We start from the raw sequence: 22,994 nt of genomic DNA, 5'->3' as shown, positions 1-22,994 counted from the left end.
TACAGCATAATGATTTGACTTACATACATCGGGGTTTGCCATTTTTAATCCCACTGTCTCTCTCTAATTTTATATCTGGCTCACTATGAATTTTAAGTCTGGGCTCTGTAACATTTGAGTTCATAAACTCTGCTTTAAAGTTTCTCCAAGAAAAATTTAAACATGAATAAAATGACCTTTCCAAAACATTGGTCAAGGCATAAATGATCCCTGTTGAACAAGAATCAAATGCAAGAATTTATCAAAAAGCCACACAGATCTAGAGTTTATATACACCTGAAGGTTAAGCTCACTCTACCTCTTGGAATTCAGCCACCAAAGCACTTTGGCCCTAATTGATCATATTTAGTGCCAGAAGCCAATTAGGAGCGGAAAGAGAGCCTGGAGCTATTTTCAATGAATGCAGACCAAGAGGCTGTATAACAAAAAAGTTATGACTACCATCATTTCTAAAAACACAATTGAATGTACTGGTGGAGGTGAATAAGTAAGTGAGTGGAGTCATGCCGAACAGTTTACATCCATACTACAAAGGCTGTCCAATATTCCACTTAACACTGGCTAGGAAATGAGTGATGAGCCTGCACTGTAACCCAAAGCACCTCAAACAAAAATATTCATTCTTCCCTAAATCCACACCTGCACAGCCTTTTTCTACAAAAAGGAGTTATTTTGCCTTAAAGATATGGTGTTAGAGTTAAGGTGTTTCTAACTGACTTATGGACCATTTAACTTAGTCATAACCAAAGCTTCACAAAAAGTATACACATGAGCACTAACAGGCCTTGATATGTTAAGGGGAAAAAAGATCCTTCACTAAGCCATTCTGACACATCACCATTCCAACATGCTGAGCCTGCTTTGTCCATGAACAATTGAGAACAGATGCATCACTGAACACATTAAAAGCAAAGAAATGTAGAAACCAAAGGTTCACGCTTCCACTTTAATGCTGAGCAGCACTGCGTGAGTGTGCAATAATGTATATCATGCTTGATAGACTATTTTCAAATTAAAACTGGAACCAGTATCACCACATGCTATTTTTTCATTTATAGTATTCTGATGTAGAATTCACTTTGTGTTTAACCACTCATCATAATGCAAAAAAAAAAGAGAAAAGAAACCACATTAGATTAAAAAAACCAAGATTTTTCCTACTCTAAATTTAACTCATAAGAGGAAAAAAAAACCCCAAATTGACTCCATTTGTAGTACTGTGTTCTGTTTCAGCATCCACACTTTGAAAAGGGATAGCAATAAACTGAATGAGAGTTAAAGACGTTGCCAGGAGAGCAAAAGGCAATATGCTATGAACAACTGAAGGATTTAGGGATATTTAATGTATCCTAAACGCAATGTATAAGCAAAATTATCCCAATATCCCCCTGGGCTTCATCTGTAACACCCAGTACTTCTGTCTTATTATCATTCTCAGTTGTTATGGCTTCTAATTGTCATTTCCACCAGACTATCAGCTCCACGAGGTTCAAGAACCTGGTCTTCTTGCTTGCTTTTGTATCTACTACACCTATCAGAATATTTGTCAATAAGAAGGAAGTTTATATTGTCTACTAATGAATGACTGAGTAAAGAAGACCCACGACCATGTGTGACCCAACAACAAGACTTAACTACAAGGTAGATTATGTCGCAATATAAGGTTGAAGATTTTCTAATCGTTAGAACCATATAAAGTTGGAAATGGCTGCTGAGGTGTTTAAGTAGAGGTGAGACCACAAATAAGCATGGGTTTAGTAAACAAAAATCAAACCTTGGGTCCTGAATTATACCTTCCAATTTTTAAGATACTTGCTAACCCTGAGGCTCTATGATTATAACATAGGCCCTTCCCAAATTTGAGTCACAATTTAAACTAAAATCATTGGGACTCTTCTGTGATTAGAATTACATAGATAATTTTTCAAACCAAGAGGTTCAATTCTCACTTACCTTCTATTTGGCTGTATATTTATTTTGCTCCAGTTGAATCAAAGGCAATATGGTATATGCTTTACCATAAACTATTTTACTTTTTCTACTCACTATGCTTTCTTTCAAAATGCATAGGCCCAAGCATTGACTTAATAGAGCTAAAATGGCATTTCTCACTAAAGAAGGCTTTAACATTTTGGCCACAAGGCAGGGACAAAGCATACCATAGACAATTAACACAGTTCGTTCACTCTCACACCATTGAATTTAATCACAGAAAATGATCTCTATACTTCATGTAACCAGTGTCTGCTTTTAATCATAGGGTGGTTAAGCTACTTACCACAACAGAATAATAAATCTTGAATCCAGGTTTAGCCACAAAGTAGTCATCAGACTTGAATGTTATTTTAATCTGGTTTGTTCTTGATGTTATCCTTGGAGGAACTTCCTTGTGTCCACACCATCGTCCTCTAATAACGGTGCTGGTTTCAGATATATCTTCAACTTCCACAAAATCATACCTAGTACCAATTTGACATAAACTTTGATTAAAGTAGACTTTGAAATTCATACTTTCACTGAGAAATTGAAACTAACATATGTGATTTCTCATGACCTATCATCTGAAATGAAAACTATAACCTACAGATATTTTAGAAGGAAAACTAGTTTTTGGATTAGGTTTCTCAAATTCAAACTTCAACAATCTATTCTGAGGAAACACCCTTACACACTTTTAGCCATAACCCTTCCTAAATCGTCAAAAATCAAAATGGGCTACTTTCTGAGCATCTGGCTCATAAGGTTTTCCTGGAAAAACTAACAAGTATAATCTATTGTCATACTTTAGGAGATGTAGCTCTAATTATACACCCAAATATTTACTATATCAAGTTTTTAAACAAATTCCCACTTTGAATTAATTTACCACATCCAGTGTTTCCTTAAGAAAGGAAATGATCTATACCTATACAGCACATAAAATCAGCACTCTCATTGTAGAAAATAAATGGTAAAATAAAATAAAAGACTCTTTTCTCTTTTTGGAAACTGTCTTTTGGAAGGATCGTATCATAAACTATGACATTTATCATAATGGAAACACATGACTTTGAGGAGGGATGTGCACTAGCCAATATTGGAAATATCTGGGCTATGTGCGAATGAGGGTAAGACCATGGGTTCACCACTGGCACTAGTCAGAGAAACACAGAATCCCAGGATTGAAGAAGACAGGAGAGGCATTTTAGATATTCCACAGAGTCGCTTGATCCTCAAAGTCCCTCCACAGCATCTCACTTTTTCATCACATCTTCAGTGACTAAGCTGACATCTTCTAGGGATAATTTATTCTGTTTTCAGACACCCAAGATCTTAAAACATTCTGCTTGAGAGCTGAACTCTGTGCCTTTCAGTTCTGGGCATCAGTGTCTCACTCCTCCAATCTACCTCTCCTCAAATGACTTCAGATGCTAAAGTCACAGTGCAAACGAGCACTCAGGGTGAGCATTCAAGGTGAACAGTGGCAGAAGTCTCATATCCATTTTATATTTTCCTGTCACGATTGCCAAAAGGAATCAGCATGAGAACCAACACATCTGGATATGAAGAAAATCCAATACAATTTTACTGGTCTTACGCACGCACCTCAGAGTTCTTATTGGATCAGGCAGGGTGATCTAAGGAGGCGGCGAGCATAATAAAATGGTTACTAAATTTCATTGACAGTGATTTGTGAGGCCTTTATGTCCTTTGCCTCAGTTTCCTAATGAGCAAAATAAGAAGGTTTATGTAATTTTACCAGCTGAATATCTCTTGGGTGCTATGTAAATTAACTACTTAATATACGGTGTTGAAAAGTGAAAAGCACTAAGAAAGAATCGCTATTCCAGCAATAAAATATTACAGTGTAAACATCAAGGAGGTTTGGAACAGATGGGAGGAAATCAATTGCATTTCATTTTATATACAATATATGTGAATCATATTTATTGCACAAAGCAAGAATATACTTGAAACTTTGTTAATAATGCAAGAAGTCACTTTTGTTTTTTAAAAAACACAACATCAGCACAATTTTTAGTCTGGGTCTGAAGTCAAAAGAGCACCATTTTGGTTCAGGGAGGGTCCTGAGGCAGGTCTCTGATCTGCCTCTTTCCCTGCTTCCTCTCCCCTTTACCTTATACTTCTCTACCTCCCTCCATAAATTTTTAGGAGCAACTTGATTTGATGAAGGGTCTGGAAAAGAAACCATCCTAACTTCCTCTCCTAGTTTTAAGGTCAGGACGCCAAAAGGGCTCAATCACTACCAGATCAAAATCCTGCTCTGCAGTGGAGACCAATGTCTCTTCAATGACATCACCTTTAATAATCTTCTTTTTTTTAAATATCTTTATTGGAGTATAATTGCTTTATAATGTTGTGTTAGTTTCCGCTGTACAACAAAGTGAATCAGCTATAAGTGTACATATATCCCCATAATAGTAGCTTTTCATTTGTTTCCAAGGTCTTTTTTTTTTTTTGAGCACAGAAAATGAGTTCTCCCTTTCAAGGTTGAAAAGACACAAGGTCTCCTCAAGCTTATTCTCTTTGTAAATATTAACTGGCTCTTCCTGCATGTATTCATCTCTGCTTTCTGGCATACATTACCCTCTATGGTCCTAGAAAGTAACAGTCACTGCTGTTTTTCTTGAAAAAACAGCAACATAATAAAAGCTGTCAGCATAATAGACATGCAATAAAGGACAGCCAAATTTGAAGTACCTGATTTTTATTATTCAAAGTAAAATGAACCTGCTGAAAGAATTTAGCAGTTTAGTAGTAGTTCATTGGCAATGCAGAACAAGTTCGTGCAGTAAAGTACAGAAAGGAAAAAGAAAATCCTCTGCATCTTACACATGCTAATTAAGTGAATAAGATGCTGTGAGCTGACAATTCAGAGAACAACAGCCAGGGCTTTCTCTGATAAACATGCTAAGAAGGGAGAAGATTATCAAGTGCAGCTTTCATCTTCTGCTGACCCAGAAACTACAGGAAGAAACAGACCTCTGAGGAGTACACTGATTCTGGGAGGTGGCCTTCTCTCTCCTTCTTACACATATCTGAGGCCTTAAAATTACGATTTCAGGTAAGGACCTGACAGGGTCCTTGCCATCATCATCTCCCAGTGCTGGGTCAGTTCCTGGAGCCCAGAAGGGGAATACACTCCTTAAGCCCTGGCAGGCCTGCACCAGAGCCATGTGACATGGTGCAGGTGACCCGGGATATTGGATGCATCTACCTGCTCACAAAGGTTGTTCTAGGCCTGGCCAAGATAGGGGTCCCCACCCCAGATTCCCCCCTTCTCTGGGAGTCACACAGCCTGGCTCTGAGAATTGCAGGAGTGAGTTTCTGTGAGTCATTCCAGCTTACCAGGCTTTCTGCAGAGGCAGTCTGCACTCCAATTTATTTTGTCCATTAGGACTGACATAAAGGCTTTTTGAAAAAGTAGTCAAGTATCTCGGATAGGTCCAGAGGGCCCAAAAGAGAAGTCTGATGTGATGTTTTAAATCTGTCTTTTTTTTCTACTTTGAAATTTTACCCTAAAATGGATTTTATTTCCCACTTACCTACAGATATCATTTTCCGCTTCCTCTAATCCAAACTGATTGTCAAAGGCTAGCTGTATCCTTGTTTTCTCCTGGGAACGGAGCCGCCAGGTCAGAAGCAGGTTCCTGGGGTAGCTGTTTGGGAAGCGGGGACTCTGCACATGGCCGTGTCCTGTCACCTGGATGGTTTCATCTCTTCGGTACAAGTCTGTGAGGTGATTGCTCTCTGTTAGTAGTCACAACTTGTAGAAATTAGTATGTTGCTCCAATTACAGGAAAGCAAAAAAAGAACAGTTTAAAACACATCACATTTCAAAGCACTTCTTGATTTTGTTTAAAAACATAAGGCCAAATGGCAGCCTTGTGGTTAAACAAACAACATCCATATTTTTTCTATTATCCCCTACCTCCCCAAATTCTTCATAAATCTAGACTTGATGCCTAATATTGTGTACTTTGGGAGCTCTCTTAACATCATTTTTGACAAGCAAAATTAATGATTATCTCAGAACTCAGGCTCATTTCAATTGGAATTAAAATTGAGCAAATGATTTCAAATAGTTCATCCTTTCTCTTTTCCATGTAATACAGCTGACCCTTGAGCAACACGGGTTTGAACTGTGTGGGTCCGTGGATTTTTTTCAATAAATACATATATGTACTCTAAATGTATTTTCTCTTCCTTATGATTTTCTTAACAACATTTTCTTTTTTCTAGCTCACTTTATTGTAGAATACAGTATATAATACATATAACATACAAAATACGTGTTAATCAACTATTTATTTAACAGTAAGTGTTCTGGTCAACAGTAAACTATTAGTAGTTAAGTTTTGGGAAAGTCAAAATTTATATGTGGAGTTTTGACTGTGTGGGGTATTGGTACCCCTAAACCTCACTTTGTTCAAGGGTCAACTGTACAAACATTTTTTTTTTCATTGACAATGTAACATTATATCCTCAATGATTAGCCCAAAAGATAGTCAATAAATATTGTTGAATGAATGAACAACTGAGTGAAAAACAAATTAAAAGAATCTAATGATGTTTAATGACCATTTATTTTATAATCAAATGACATTTTCCAGTTGTTTCTCCATCATAAAAATCATACTTTTTTTGCCTTCATTTTTGGTGACTTAAAATAGTTCCAATTCTATTTTCCATATGTTGTATAATAAAGAACTTGTCTGATCTTTGTCCTGGGTTCCTAAAAGGGAACTTCTAAACCCTCAAAATTTCCCAAGTGATGCAAGTGTCTTTGTTATTCATGGTAGGCCCCTGGGGCCATACCTGATTTTATGCGAATGAGGTGATTCTCTGTGGGCCCTTAAATAGTTTCAGGATGGGGACTGGCTATAACAGAAAGACCAATCATGTGGCTTTGAGCTCTGATATCAGCCTGACTTCCCAACCTCCCTGGAGGTAAGAGGCCTTGGAGCCCTAGCCTGTTGCCACCAATTCAATCAATCATGTCGACAGAATGAAACCCTTATAAAAACTCTTGTCACTGAGTCTTGGTTAAGCTTCCTGGTCCGTGATACACACTGATGTGCTAGGAGGGTGACATGTCCTGAGGACATGAAGCTTCATGATTCGGACCTTCCCAGTCCTCACCCCACAAGTGTCTTTATTTGGCTGGTCCTGATTTGTACCCTTTATAGTAAAACTGTAATTGTAACTATAGTGCTTTCTTGAGTTCTATAAGTTGTACTAGCAAATTATCAAACTCGAGGGGCTTATAGGCAACCCTGAATTTATAGCCAGTTGGTAAAGAGTATGGGTAACCTGGGTACCTCACAATTTTCAGCGGGTGACTGAAGTACAGTCTTGCAGGGACTAGGCTCATTAAGCTACGAAATCTGACCTAACTCCAGGTCGTTTGCTTCAGAATTGCACCGTACAGTGGATCCATTTTTCTTATCTCCCAATGTCTAGAGTTCTTTGCACTTGAGATTTTGGCTTTTTAGGCCCCTCTGTAAGCAGAACTCCAGCCACAGTCTATTTATGTCCTCCTGCAGAGAGTTTACTCCGAAGCCTATAATTCAATGAGCTTAGTCAGGAAGGCCTAAATTGCTGGTGGAAACCACTGAAAGGTTGAGTTGCGGAGGGTGGTTGTTAAAGCTTCCAAAATAAGAGAAGGAGAGTGAACAAGGAATCAGAATGTGAAATGCAAAGGCTTCTCTCCCTTTTACAAATGTTCTGGTATGTATGAGAATTTCAACTTTTTTTTTTTGGCTAATTCAGTGTTTAATGTGTTGTGCTTGCCCAGCTAGCCTTTGTGTGGGAGACAGTCTTAGGAAGAGCAAAGGTGGCTGTAGGAGCTGATGTCCCCACTCCCTGCATCTCGACTAGGAGATCAGAGCACTGGCTCTGCAGTCATGTCACGGTGCTCTGGTCCCAGAGCTAATGCTCTTAACTTCTGTGTAAGAGAAGGTATTTTTCCTTCTTAGTCTGAAATTTGCTAGAGGTAATTTGAGATTCTTTGCTATCTGTAATCCACTTTGACTTCTGAATCACATTGTTTATATACAATTTATAACTTCATGCCAAATTCAGGGCTATTCTTAGCAGAAGAGTTGTAATGAATTATAGATACAGAGAGCAACCTATCAGGTTAAACCTGAGATAGTTACCAAGTGTTATATACAAAGTCACATTCCTGAATGAAGGCATTTACTTTGGTGTTCCAATAGTAACTGACATTTATGGAGCAATAGTTGTGTGCCAGGCATTCCAATAAGTTGTTTAAATTATTTCATTTAATCTTCACAACTCTATGCAATTAGTAATATCCCCACTTCACAAAGGAGGCTCAGAGAGTTTAAGAAACTTATGACCTCAGGGCACAAAGCAGTTGGTGAAATCAATATCTGACCCTAGACAGTCTATCTTCAGCACACACACACACTCCTAAACAGAACACTGTACTAGTTGTTAAACTATAAAAATATGAAATATGTCATTTTTTATAGAGAGGGAATAATTTTGATTTATGTTTATATGGCAAGAATATAAGTTCTTATTTTATATTTTAATACAGAAGGAGGTTCGCATGCTCATAGCTTTGAGTTATGCTTTGGATGTTTTTTAAAAAGCAAATTAAAATGAAAGGAAAAAAGCCAAAATGTTTTGTCTATTCTGTCCCTAAACCTTTAAGCAAACTCAGCTCGCCCATCCAAGTATCCCGGGAGCTCATGAAATCACTGAAGGCACTATTACTTACTCTGGGATTCATCTAGAACAACTGTTGTTCTCAAAGTGTGGTCCCCAGACCAGCATCATCACCTGGGAGCTTGTTAGAAATGTAAATTATCAGGCCCCATCCCAGACCTACTGAAGCAGAAATGCTGGAGGTGGAGCCCAGCACTACTGTTTTAATAAGCTCTCCGGGTGATTTTGATGCTCCCAGAAGTATGAGAACCACTGACCACCTCATACCTTCTACTCTTCTGCTTCTTATTCTTGATTTCACTGGCTCCTTCACTGCCTTGCTTTGACTCCATACCTCACATCTGATTTTTCTTCTTACCTCCCTGACTGATGATCATCTATCTTGGATTCACTTTCCTGTCTTTGACCTTGAAACCTTCTCTGGGGCATCATTTTTGATACACAGTGACCTAGGGTAAGAGCTACGTACCTTAGTGTCTTTGACCCCTTATCTAACTTTCTCCATTTCATGGAATAGTCATTCCTGGTCCTAATAGATGCATTTGGTAATCATCATCACAAATTATGTGCAAGGAGAAACGAAATCACAAATAATGGTAGTACTTTTATTTCTTCTTCTCAGATCATAATATTATCTATGACAACATAAGATCCAAAGGGTAAATGCTGAGTTATTAGAAGTAAGGGTGAAAATATTTCATCAGTGATTCCATAGGAACAAATAATGATATCTCTGCAGACTGTGCCACCTCACACAAATTCAGTGGAACAGTACAGAAATACTCATTTGTCTCCATAAGACATTCAGGAGCCAGTAGCATGACTGATGATAGTCACAAACCCGATGTACCGCAGCTAAAAGCGAAAAGCAAAGAATGGTCATTGCGTCAGGAAATGCCTAACTTGCAAAGGGATTTATTATAACATTTCATTTGTAAAATGGCTGTTTCATGATCATACCATACATCATAGGAACAATGTTTGCCCAGAATGTAGGTTGAGTGTTATATAAACCAAACAGTACCACTTCTGCTGCTAAACAACCACAATATGACCACTTAATTTTTGTGGTGTGCAATATAGTTTACAAGCATCCAATTTTGTAAGTCTATCGTAAATATAAGTTGACAAAAAGTAAATATCATTGCAGTAATTATCATTGCTTTCATTCTGCTTTTTTCTTTTAAATTTAATTTTTTTAATATTACTTTAACAGGTAATGAAACCAACACACAGAAGTTAAAGTGATTTGCTGTAAGTCAAAAGAATGGAAGGGTGGTATATGGAAGAGTAGAGTCTTGAATTCAGCTCCATCATGTTCTGGTTCTGGTGACTTTCCCCACTACAACAAAGAGCAGCATCAGACACACCATGTCATCTTTCTGGCTTCTGTTTCCTAAGCTAATAGTTTAGGGGGCTGTGCTAACGTGACACTTAAGATTTTTTTCAGGTCTAAATGACATGACAACTCAACAATTTTCTTTCAAGAAGACAGAACTGCCAGTGGTTTGACTGTGACTAGCAGACATGAGGGAGGCAATAATGAGACAAGGGAACCTGAAATCCAAAATCTTCAGCGGGCTAAACAGACACTTTTCCCATCTAACAATGGTAGTATATATAGTTGTATGCTGCCATTGCTGTCATCTAAAATAAGAGTACAAATGAATATTTCTTTTTTTTTAATTTTGTTTTATTTTTTTAAAATTTATGTATTTTCTGGCTGCACTGGGTCTTCGTTGCTGCGTGCGGGCTTTCTCTAGTTGCAGCGAACAGGGGCTCTCTTCGTTGTGGTGCAAGGGCTTCTCATTGCGGTGGCTTCTCTTGTGGAGCACTGGCTCTAGGCACGCAGGCTTCAGTAGTTGTGGCACGTGGGCTCAGTAGTTGTGGCTCACGGGCTCTAGAGCACAGGCTCAGTAGTTGCGGCACAAGGGCTTAATTGCTCCGTGGCATGTGGGATCTTCCCGGGCCAGGGCTCAAACCCGTGTCCCCTGCATTGGCAGGCAGATTCTCGACCACTGTGCCACCAGGGAAGTCCCACAAATGGATATTTCAACAAGTTGTTCAAACATACATATGAAAAACTTTCCTATCAACTAGAAAAGTGCCCCTGGTACGTAACTGGCCAGTTAGCCTATCAATTTGTGAACACATTGTGGAGGAATGTAAATAAATCCTTTAGTGTAGACACAACGTATTCTATGTTTTGCTTTTTTTTAAATTTAAGTAGAGGCTTCTCTCTGAGGCTGGTTAGGTATAAGGATTTTTAAAAAGATACTAAAAGATGCTTTATAATTTCTTTGAAAGTTTCATAGGAAAGTAAAAAAAAATTATATGCAGAATATTACATGTCTTGAGGGAAAGGACTATGTCTTGTTTAGCAACGTAACCCCAGAGCCTCACCAGTCTGGGCATATGAAGACTTTCAAAATAGATCTGTTAAATACATACGTAGATGAATGGTTACCGCAAATAATGCATATGCAGAGCTCTTAAACACTGAAAGGCATTTTGAGGTAAGATAACAAAAGGCAGTTTTATCAGAAATAAAGTTGAAAAATACCCAAATATTTTATTTCTAAGAAATTTAATTTTGATGTAGCTGGTGTGCCTGACGTTTGTGGGAACACATCTAGCATGAACATTAAAGGACTATTTTGGAAAGGGTTCCATTGAAATGATTCTGCTTGCCATCTGGCTCAGACATCAATTATAAAATAACTGCCTCGGGCTTCCCTGGTGGCGCAGTGGTTGAGAGTCCGCCTGCTGATGCAGGGGACATGGGTTCGCGCCCCGGTCCGGGAAGATCCCACATGCCATGGAGCGGCTGGGCCCGTGAGCCATGGCCGCTGAGCCTGCGCGTCCGGAGCCTGCTCCGCAGCGGGAGAGGCCACAACAGTGAGAGGCCCGCATACTGCAAGAATAAATAAATAAAAAATAACTGCCTCTTTTTCTGCACTATTTCCATCAAAACCTATTCTACCAGGCTCACCAGAGTCAATCCACACCACCCTTTAAAAAGCTGTGACCAAGGAAGAAGAGAAGAACAATCCTGGACTAAAGCAGGAGAGTTTGTTGCTGTAGCTGGGATCTACTCTCAGATCTATCCAGCAATATATGAAATCAGATGACTGACTAGATCCCCCAGGTTCTCATCCTATGCAACCGTCTAATTTAGAATAGCAAGCTCAGCAAGACTAATCAAGAGTCAGGCCTGTGACTGCCTAATGCACTATTATTATTATTGCTAAACTACCTCTAATAATCTTTGCACTCTCCCTCAACTAATGACATCTTATACGAAAGTGTCCTAGAACGCAAAATAGTACCTTCATTGGCGAGACATCATGCAGTGTATTGTTGAAGAGGGATAAAGAGACAAGGGAGAGATGAAGAACATAAAGGAGAGTAGGGCAGGAGTCCTTAATTTTAAAATGAATAAGTCAATTTGCAGAACAGACCCTAAAATACACAATTAGGATTAAACTGAATTTAATTAGATAATTTTTCATAAATTATCTCCTAACTTAAAAAGCACAGGGTTGGAGTCTCACCCTGTGAACTGCTAAAGGTGAAAATTAGACTTTGTTAACAATGTTAGTTTAAAAATCAGCATGAAAGCATTTTCAACATTTTTTTCCTCAGTGTTTCCTGAGGACTGAAGCTTGCAATCAATGAACTAAATTCCTCCTGGGACTGCCAGCGGGCCAATCTTCATTAAGGAATTTTTGGTTAACACCTGGCCCATGGTCTGGCAAGAACCAATCTTCCAAAAGCCTATAACAGCTCTCTAAAAATAACCATTCCCTGTGCTCACGCCGCTTTTAGGCAACTCAAGAGCAAAGTTGATTAAACGTCAGACATTTATTTAGAATTCTCTAGCAGAGATTTTTCTAAGAACTCAGTAGTAATACAAAACCTTTCTGTTTATAAAGGTTTGAGGAGGAGGGAGTTGGTTGTTTGCCAGTTACATACCTTTTTATTTTTAATTATAATTCCCTTTTGCACAAACCAAAGTGTTAATGTTTTATAAACAAACTTCCTCAGAGTAACAATTTGGAGATGATATTTTTGGAGAGTAATCAATTGATAAATCCCTGAGCTCAAAATTATTCTTCTTTAAAAATCTGAGTCCATCAAAAAAGAAAAAAAGAGTATCGTAAAGTCCTTTTGAACATTTTCCAGTAACAGTCACCAGGAGTGTAGTAATGCCCAAAGTACTACATTGGTATTTATTATTCCTCACCTCACTAGATCTTTTAAGGAACAAGGATTTGTCTTGTTATTGTACAACAGCGAGCAATTATACTCTTTCCTTCAAGACCACTTGTATTTTATAGGTAGATTATAGAAGTGATTATAAAATTACATTAAAATGGAAATAATTTTTGGTCTAAGGTTGTAGAAAATTAAAATCAGTGAAAATAAAGATTGCCCTAAAACAACTATGCTGTATTTTATCACATTAAGATAATTCAAATTAATTAATCCTCTGATAATTCTCTTCTACTATAGTCATTTTGTGTTGTGATGTTGTTTACATGTAAAGGATGTAAAAAAAATGAAACAATAACATTCGGAACTGTGGCAGATGGGGAAGGGCAATGTTGAACGGCATGACAGAGAGTATTATAGATTAGGCTGCTGAAGAGTGAGATCTTTTCAATCATACCAACTTAAAACACCCAGAAAACAAGACAACCCTAATGACAAAAATATCTGCTTTTCCCACTGCCAACATAGCTCAGAGATATAGGAAGGTAACAGGCAAAACAGAAAGAAAAGTCATTCCCAGAAAGCAGTAGATTTAGTATTTTTTCTAGAAAACACTTAATATAGGAAAACCAACATTCTTAGAAACATTGTCAAGGAAAGCTACTTAAAGTATGAACTTTGATTATTCTCAAAGAGTGAGAATTCTCTGAAATTATTTTACAGGGTAAGTTTCTGGAAGATGTAATCAGTCCAACAAAGCTGACATGGAATTCAACAGTGTGCAACAGAAGCTGACCCTGAAATACCCTAATGTTTAAAAACTTGATTCGTGTGGCAAAGACAAAACATTTTGTGAATCACATCTGACTAAAGGGCTCATCAATTCCTAAGAGAAAACTAACTGGGAGTTAATATAAGAATCACATGGTTTATTATTTGTGGTATATATATATATATATATATATATATATACACACACACATACACACAAATTTATATTTATTATTAAAATATAAATTAACATATTATTTAACATGTATATTAGTTATATCTCATATATATATAAACAAATTATGTACATCTATAATTGTACTTAAATGTTTATTAACCTATATGGCTTTAGTGCTATTTATAGATTCAGTCATTTTTCATTACCAGTTTTCACTGAATTCCAGAACATTTTTTTCACATATTAATATTTCAAAATGGAGAAATACCCTATGATTACTATTGAAAGTGACTGTCCAGCTGTTAGAAAGTAGAGCAAATTGGGACACAGCTGTCATAGCTTTTGTGTGTGCAAATCTAGTAATGCTCAGGAGATAACTGTTCATCTGATTTCAACTTCAGATATTTTCACTAGTAGCACCATATGTAGAGATGAATTATAGATTATATTTGGATATCTTATTGTCATTTAAAATGCCTTTATACAAGTTGCACTATGATGCAGCAGTAAAATAAAAAAGTTTTTGTGCATATAAATGTGTAAGAAAAAAGGTGATAAATATAAATACAATAAAAAATGGAGGAATGGTATCTCATCCTCATTCTCTTGCAAAGAAATAATCAAGTGCTTTATAGGACCAAAGCTAAGATGCATACAAGTAAATAAAGCTGAATTTTGATTTGTCATTGAGATTCAAGGAAACAAATTCCCTTCCCACCTCAGACAGAAAAAATAAAGGCAGTAGAAATGACTACATATCTCAGAATAGATCAAAGAATTGTCAAAGCTATTTGATATTAATGCAAACAATTCATGTACTGTGATGGTGATAAACATCTATATGTCAAAAGCCAGTGACTTTCAAGATAGTTGTTTAATATGTAACTCACTTCAATCAAAAATGATACAACACTTAATTAAACAGAAAATGCATATGAATGCCTAGTATTCTTCTATGTTCTTTAAAATTCTTTTGGGCCCTAAAAGTGCTAAGCTAAGCACATCAAGATCTCTCTCTCTCTCTCACACACAACACACACACACACACACACACACACACACACACACACTCTCTCTCTCTCTGTCTCTCTCTCACACACACACACACACACAGAGCTTACAAAAAAGGTCATGTTACCTTGAAACTATGTGTCAATGCTGAAGGCCAAGTAATTTGAAGACTTTTGAGACAATTCAAAAAGCCTTGTACTTGTATTTTCACTGAGATAATAAAAAGCGGCCTTTTACTTAAATGGCTAAATTCATGCTATTATTTTTTTTTAAAAAAAGAGTTTTGTGTATGTTCCATGTGGATCTCTTTTCCCCACAAAAGCTATTAGTAAATCAATGTTGGGTTTTACAATGGACAGCATTTTAGAATGAGATGAGACTTTTTGTTTCCTCATCAAATCTCATGCTATCAAGTCTCTTCAATATTGTTACCTGGTCTGGTGAGCCTCCTCCATGGATTCTTCCCTTGAACTACGCAGTCATAGAGTAGTATTAGTCATGAGGGGTGAAATCATGCAGGCATAAGTCTCAATGGTTTTAATAATAAAATTTTATTTCCTACGCACACTGCATGTCCACTTTGGGTTGATGGGGCTCTGCCTCCTGTTTTCTCACTCTGGGACCTGAGCTAATGAGGCATCGTTATTGTAAAATTAACAGTCATGGCAGAGGGAAATCAGAAGATGAAGAATTGCCCATCAGTTTTTAAAATACTTCTGTTTACGTTTCACTGGCCAAAGCTAATCACATGTCCAGATCTTTACTTCTAGCAGAGTGGGTAACTGGAAGAAAGGGAGAACTGGAAACTGATGAACAGTGTTGGTGGCCACTGCAGTGGTTTACTTGCTTCCCACATACTGAAGTGATGGCTTGACTCATCATTTTTTCCAACTGGCAGTGTGATCTATCCATACACTAAATAACATCTCACTGTTATTTTACTATAAATCATTTCAATGATGGTGGGAGACATGATCAGGAGAGAAAAATAAGGGCAGAGGATTCACAGATGAAGACTTTATGACTACAGGGGCAGAAAAATTGTGCTGAGGTGCCAGAACAGACATTTGAGTAAGTGTTCTTGATTTTCTTTAAAACTTGTCTTGTTAGAGATGGCAAATAGTTTACCCAGTAGGTAAACTCAGAGGTAATGGCTTCCTGCAGTACTATCTTAAAAAGGGTTCTGAACTTGTTTCTATATTAAATGGAGAAAAATGGAAATGATTAACAATGTCTAGTATAGGCCAAGGGACACAGAGACAGAATGGCATCCCTTGCTTATATCAATGATTTTAACACTGAATCATATTCTATGTCTCTTTGTTACTTTATATTTAGCTTTCTCTTGCTTGTTCAACAAGATTATAAATTTCTGGATAGTATTAGTATTCACAGTGGGTGTCTGATAAATCCTTGTTGAATGAATATTTGCTTGGAAGCAACATAGGAAAATTGCGTAGTTTACGTGTTTGGGAGCAAAGAAATCTCTGGGCAAATTAAAGTTATGTAGCACATCATTTACATATTCTTCAGAATATTGATGGATGTTAGGTTACAATAATATTCTTCACAAAAGCTAGTATTTACTAAATATGTCCCAGGCATTACAATAAGTGCTTAATGTTTATTAGCCTATTTAAAAGTCAAGGGAACCTTATGCATTAGTCCTCATTATTACCACTTACTCCAAAACAGAAAGTCACTTGCTTTTATGTAGCAGAGGTAAATTTTATTTTATTCTTTATTTATGTCATCATGACTTATTTTAATTGCATCACCTACTCTAAATAGTAGACAGTCAGATTTCTGTAACCAGTAAAGTGGATCAAGAGGGGAGAACTGAACAAATGAGGTTAATATTCAGTGGATCTTCTTCTCCTTCTCATTTCAATACTTTATACATCCACTTATTCTGGTGCTGGTCACCACCATAGGCAAGCTTCTCTCTGGTGCTAGCACCATACACAGTTCCTAACATTTAGCAGATAACTTAAGTGTTTGCCGCAGGACTAAATAAATGAATAAAGAAATTGTATGAGCTGATAGATGATACTTCAGGGGAGATCATTTCCCATCTCAAATAAGATTACCCGTCTTACTCTCTATAACCATAACTGTAAAGCAAAAATTTAACAGCAAGGGGTAGGGGGAATGAGTGAAATACCTGGGGGAGATTAAGAGGTACAAACTTACAGTTACAAAGTAAATGCATCATGGAGCAGAAATGTAGAGCATGGAATATAATCAGTAATATTGTAATGACTTTGTATGGTGACTTGACAGACTTAGTGCAAAATGATCATGGTGATCACTTCGTAATGTACAGGAATATCAGATCACTATGTTGTGCACCAGGAACTAACATAGCGTCGTAGGTCAATTATGCTTCAATTAAAAAAATTAATAGTAAATAACTATGTTTAACTATGTTAAACAAGATATAATCATATGTTTGGAAAATATATACTGTACATCAGCAGTCGCCAACATTTTTGGCACCAGAGACCGGTTTCAGAGAAGACAGTTTTTTCCACAGATGGGGGGTTTGGTGGTGGTTCAGGCGGTATGTGAGCGATGGTTCAGGAGGTAATGTGAGCGATGGGGAGCGATTTGGGGCGTCAGATGAAGCTTTGCTCGCCCGCCGCTCACCTCTTGCTGTGCGGCCCAGTTGCTAACAGCCGGTGGCCCAGACAGAGGTCCACAGCCTGGAACTCGGGGACCCCTGCTGTATATAATGGAGTCAGCTTGTCAAATTAGGAACTTGTAAATATTTTAATACATATTATCCTTTAGAGATTATTAAAAATGCTTGCAAAATCTGTGAAGGTGGTCAAAAGGTACAAACTTCCAGTTATAAAATAAGTAAATCCTGAGGATGTAATGTACAGCATGGTGACTATAATGAATAATACTTGTATATTTGACAGTTGCTAAGAGAGTAGGTATTAAAAGTTCTCCTCACAAGAAAAAAGTTTTGTAACTATGTGTGGTGATGGATGTTAACGAGACATGGTGCTGACCATTTTGCAATATATACAAATATTGAATCAATATGTTGTAGACCTGAAACTAATATAATGTCATACATCGATTATTTCTCAATAAAAAAATGCTTGCAATATACCCTTGGCTTACAAAACATATGTCAATATAAATCAAGCTTGCTTGCTTTCTGGTCGGACCACTCCTGTGGTAATCTAAAATTTTTTTCTTTTTCAGATGAGATAGAAGAAAAGGTGTGGCCTTTAATAAAGGACAATCCATACTAGCATTTAATGAATATTGAGAATGATGGAATTGTGTTTATATAAATTACTGAAAAGGAATCTATCTTGAACCCAAATAGGCATCTTCAGAGTCCTACTCTGGTTTATGCCAGAAAACTAGAAGACTATATGGGAAAAAATGACTAATGATATACCAGCATCTGTTTGGCTTCCCTGGGAATCCACATATTAATAATAATCAGATAATCTCTCACATGTCTAGCAGAAAAGAAATCTGACGTTATCTTCTGGGACAAGACCCAAAGTGGTCCTCCACTCTACAAGCACTGACTGAGATCTTAAAGAATGCCTGATGGGAATCAGGAGCTGCATTTAGACAGTGGAACCCTAAGTATGATGTTTTCACACTAAGATGATTCCACTAGGCAGAACGGGAAACAACATATAGGTTCTTCTGTTACTACTGTTTTTGCAAAGGAAGAGAAAAGATAGAATGTTCTTCTCCCATCAACTTAAGTCCTTCTTGCCAGTCTGTTGCTCTGAACTGTTATTGTATTCATAAATCATGAATAACTGCTTTTAAATCTTACTAGATTTTATTCTGAAACACACTCAATGTGTGTTTCACAATGCTAATTTTTAAACTGAGCTAGAGTTACTAATCTTCTGTGAGATTGTTACAGATACCATGCTATTAGAAGCCAGCGACTGAAACAATGTTCTATTTTCTTCTTAGATTGGCAGGATACTGCTTGAAAAAGAAATGCAGATTTTGTTTATTCTCCAGGGGTCTCAGGTGTGAACAAAGCTACATTTTAAGTTAGAAAATACCAATTTCAGAGGCAGGAAGAACTACAGGTCATCTCTTTCAGTATTTCAAGATTAAAAAGAAAGGTAAAAACAGCATTGCTTTTGCATCTGGAATATAAAAAAAAAAGCATTTTAAAGAACCTGTGCATGTAGGAAAATTATCTATTTAACATTTTCCTTAAATAAAATAGTAAATTCGAAAACATGACTTTCTAACATCTCTACATTAGACCTAGGGATATATTTAAAATAAAATAGGGGCTTGGGAAGTGCAAAAACTGAATAAATTAAAAAGTACCAGAGTATTAGTATTCATTAAACCATTAGGATGGCATGTTTCACAAAATTATGATATCATGTGAGAATTTTGCATGGTTGTCCAATTTAGCTATTTCTATTTTCACTTTTGGTTTCAAAAAGGGACTCAAAGACAATCCTTTCACGCATATAAAGAGCTTGCATGGAAAATACACTGAATACCAACTGGTTTTTACTATCCCTTTCATGTTTGTGCTACAGAGTCCAAAGCCTCGATAGAAACACATTCTCTCTCAATCTATCAGCTTTTGAAGATTAGTAAGTTCTGAAGAAATATTTGCTGAATGAATCCTTCTGAGACTCTACACACAGGGAGAGGTCTTTTACTTTATTCGCACAGCACCATGTGTTTAATCAATCCACTGATCTTATTATAGGCTAATTTAGGCTGCAAGTAACAGATGACCAAACTGAAAAATGATTTAATAAAATGTGTCCTGTCACATAGGCAATGTAGAGTTAGAACATATTCAGGGTTGGTTAATTCAAGGCTTTGCAACATAGTCATGGGCTTCTACTTTTCCCTGCTGCCATCCTTGGTGTGTTGGCTGTTCTCCTCAAAATGTTCTTCTCCAGCTCTCTCCTCCACACAGGGTAAGATTCAGAGGCCAAAGAAAGGGCTTTTCCCCACATGCGTCTCTTTTTAAGAAAGCAGAAATCTTTCTGGAACCCCCATGCCCACCCCAAGCAGGTACTCCCTCTGTCTCACTGGGCATGTTTGCAAGTCTACTCCAGTCCCGGTAAGGGGAATGGAGTTACCATGACTGGCTCATACTCATACAACATACTCTCTGGGCTGTGGGCAGCTGAGCCTCCCCTGAAGCCCATGTCCACCCATCATGGTTCTGTGAGTAAGAAAAAAGAGGCAGGAAAGCAGTTGGAGTGGCCACTAATGGTGGTGATTTAAGAACTAGCGTGTTTGTCTGTGTTTTTATCAAGGAATAAAAGGCCACTTGAAAAATACATTCAACCAATACTTCCTGAGTGCGTGCTACTTCAACATGGACAGGGCACCATAACCACTGTTGGAATGAAAAAATTAATATGACACAGTTCCTGCTCTGAAAACTGTGTTTAAAATCTGTTTACTGGAAGAGACGTTAGTAGAAAACTCTTTCCTTCCACACTGGGCATGGAATGCCACTCAAAAGATATTGGTCATATTAAAGTGAATTCTGTAAGGAAATCTCTGACTTTTTTAGCCCTCAGAAATCTCTCTTGCCTTAAAACAATCTGTTAATATTCCTTGGGTGTTTTTCCTGTCTGTTTTATTATTCATTATATAGAAACAAGTGCTAAGGACATCAGATAGGAAGTAAGATTGACTTCTATCCACCAGAAGCTGAGTCTCAGTCCACGTAGTCAAACGTTAGCCCTCACCTCCTGCTTTCTCCAGTTCAAGTTTCCAGTCTAGCATTCAATATAGCCTTCATCATTGTCCTGTCCAATGCCTCACACCCTCCATTATACAAAATATAGTTCTTGGGCTTCCCTGGTGGCGCAGTGGTTGGGAGTCCGCCTGCTGATGCGGGGGATGCAGGTTTGTGCCCCGGTCTGGGAGGATCCCGCATGCCACGGAGCGGCTGGGCCCGTGAGCCATGGCCGCTGGGCCTGCGCATCCGGAGCCTGTGCTCCGCAGCAGGAGAGGCCATGGAAGTGAGAGGCCCGCATACCGCAAAAAAATAAATAAATAAATAAATATATATATATATATATAGTTCTTAAAATTAGGAATCTTCATAAACCCCAAATGCTTAAACACAAAAGTATTCAATAAACAGTAACTGAAGTTTGGAAGTTTTGATTTTTTTCTCTCACCTACAAGATTTTTTGTGGGTGCCTGACATAATGTCTTACAAAGGCTAATTCAGCTGACATTGCCTACATCTTTATCTTATTACGTATTTCAGGATACTAACTCTTGTGAAGAAGAGCTGAAGTCTTACATAGTCTTACATACACCCATGAGAGCCTTACAGAAAGTAAGTGCACAATATTTAATTGTTATGGGTGTTATACACAGGATCCCTAGCATCTTCTGATGGGCCATTTTGTACAGGTGCATCTGTCATTTATACCTGTAGAAAGATTTGAAAACTAGTACAGTGACAATTGCTATTCTCACTAGTAATTATGGAACAGAGAGATTTTTAAATTTAAAAAAATAAACAGGGTACCTCATGATGATATGGTAAGTGGGAAAGGGGGGAGGGAATCAGAATTTCTTGGGTCAGGCATTGTGACAAAAAACTTAGCATGCACTGCTTTATTGCCTTTGCCTAAAATACTCATTCGTTTCCTGTCCTCCATTTCCCAGAATGAAAGCTTCTGGAAAATAACGACTGGGTCTTGTTCATTGTTACATCAGGACATAATGGGAGCTAATAGGAGGCTTTCAATAAATATTTTTTGAATGAATGAAATTCAGAGTATTCTTAAAGCAAGATATTTATGTGCATTTACGTATGAGGAAGCAGTACAGGAGAAGTCAAACAATCAATCCATTCGTTGACTGAGTAGGTTTCATTTGCAGTTTTGAAACCAGAATTCACAAACCCTGCAGTCAAACTTATGACATGTACTCCTGCTAGACTGCTTTTGTAAACTAAGATGTCTTTTTGGGGTCTGGCCAATGCATGTGAGACCCTTTTCTTTGTGAATAGTGATCCAGGAGGTGTGCAGGTGGCCCCCAGTCCTCAGGGGTGAGCTACATTCAACCATGTTTATAACCCATCATTGGGCTGCCGGCCCTTGAACATTCTGCCTGCTATGGTATGTCCTTTTCTGCCTCCCTTTCATGCCCCAGTGAATAAATTAATCTTTGAGTCTCAAATGCATAACACAGTGCCTGGCACAAGATGAGGCTGAGTAATATCTAGAAATAAATTATTCAATGATAATAAAAGGAAAAATTCTTCCTTACAGTAAACCAAATTCTACCACATTATGACTTATATCCATTTAGCCATAAATTATTAACAATATTTATTTAGTCTTTATTATCCTGTGCAAAGTACAATTGTAGATATTATAGGGCACAAACACAAAAGACATAAATCCTAACAAAGCAAGATATATAGATGGAAAATCAAACACATTTAATCCTGAATGCCAACTCCAAAAAATTATAAGATTTTTCCTGGAGTAGTGCATTGAGAAGACTGCAGACATGTTCTAGGGGAAAGACTACCATATATAATTATTAGCACCTACCCTGAGTGTGGAAGGGAGATAAATGGTCATACACACATATTATATTTGCCACCTCTATTGCAAAAGGGCTAAGGTGAATAAGCTTTCTTAAAAATAAGTATGTTTGAATGGAGTGTTCTGTACTGCTTTCTACCTGTGTGTCTTTGGGAAGATCACCTAATCTCAGTTGCAGTTTCTTCATCTGCAAAACAGTGAGGACATTAACTTGTCCACAGGACTCCAAGGACCAAAAACAAACAAACAAATAAGCAAAAAAGACACGTGGAAATGCTTTATAAAATCTAAAGCAGAAATGAGAGAAATGTCGTTTAGCTAAACAGGCACACAGAAAAATAACACAAAGGAGTAAACAACGAATTCTACGCAGCAAACATTTTAGGAGTTCGGAGGATGGTGAGGCTTAGCCCAATTTATTGCTTCAAACAGAAGAAGTAGCATATTTAATAGAATGTAGAGATGGAGACATACACTTAATATTTTAAATTTGGCTCTCCTTGACACAATTTCTAGAAATGTTAGGCCCCAGAGCTATTTCCTTAATTTTTTTCTAA

General features: G+C 37.4%; 1 protein-coding gene across 2 annotated transcripts in view; it reads right to left on the bottom strand.

The window, feature by feature from the left end:
• PDGFD (platelet derived growth factor D) overlaps positions 1 to 22,994 on the bottom strand; it is a 230,071-nt gene that overhangs the window by 69,204 nt on the left and 137,873 nt on the right. The window contains exons 2-3 of one of the 2 annotated variants that reach the window (XM_007107772.4): positions 5,547 to 5,733; positions 2,279 to 2,459 (exon numbers count right to left, since the gene is read on the bottom strand). In XM_007107772.4, coding sequence (XP_007107834.1) covers positions 2,279 to 2,459; positions 5,547 to 5,733 — 368 coding nt within the window. Of the gene's footprint in view, positions 1 to 2,278; positions 2,460 to 5,546; positions 5,752 to 22,994 lie in introns of both variants that reach the window. The other variant, XM_007107771.4, reaches the window with a different exon arrangement.

This window comes from Physeter macrocephalus, chromosome 16 (assembly GCF_002837175.3).
Source record: "Physeter macrocephalus isolate SW-GA chromosome 16, ASM283717v5, whole genome shotgun sequence".
Taxonomy (NCBI): Eukaryota; Metazoa; Chordata; class Mammalia; order Artiodactyla; family Physeteridae; genus Physeter; species Physeter macrocephalus.
This window is presented reverse-complemented; position numbering and strand designations above follow the sequence as displayed.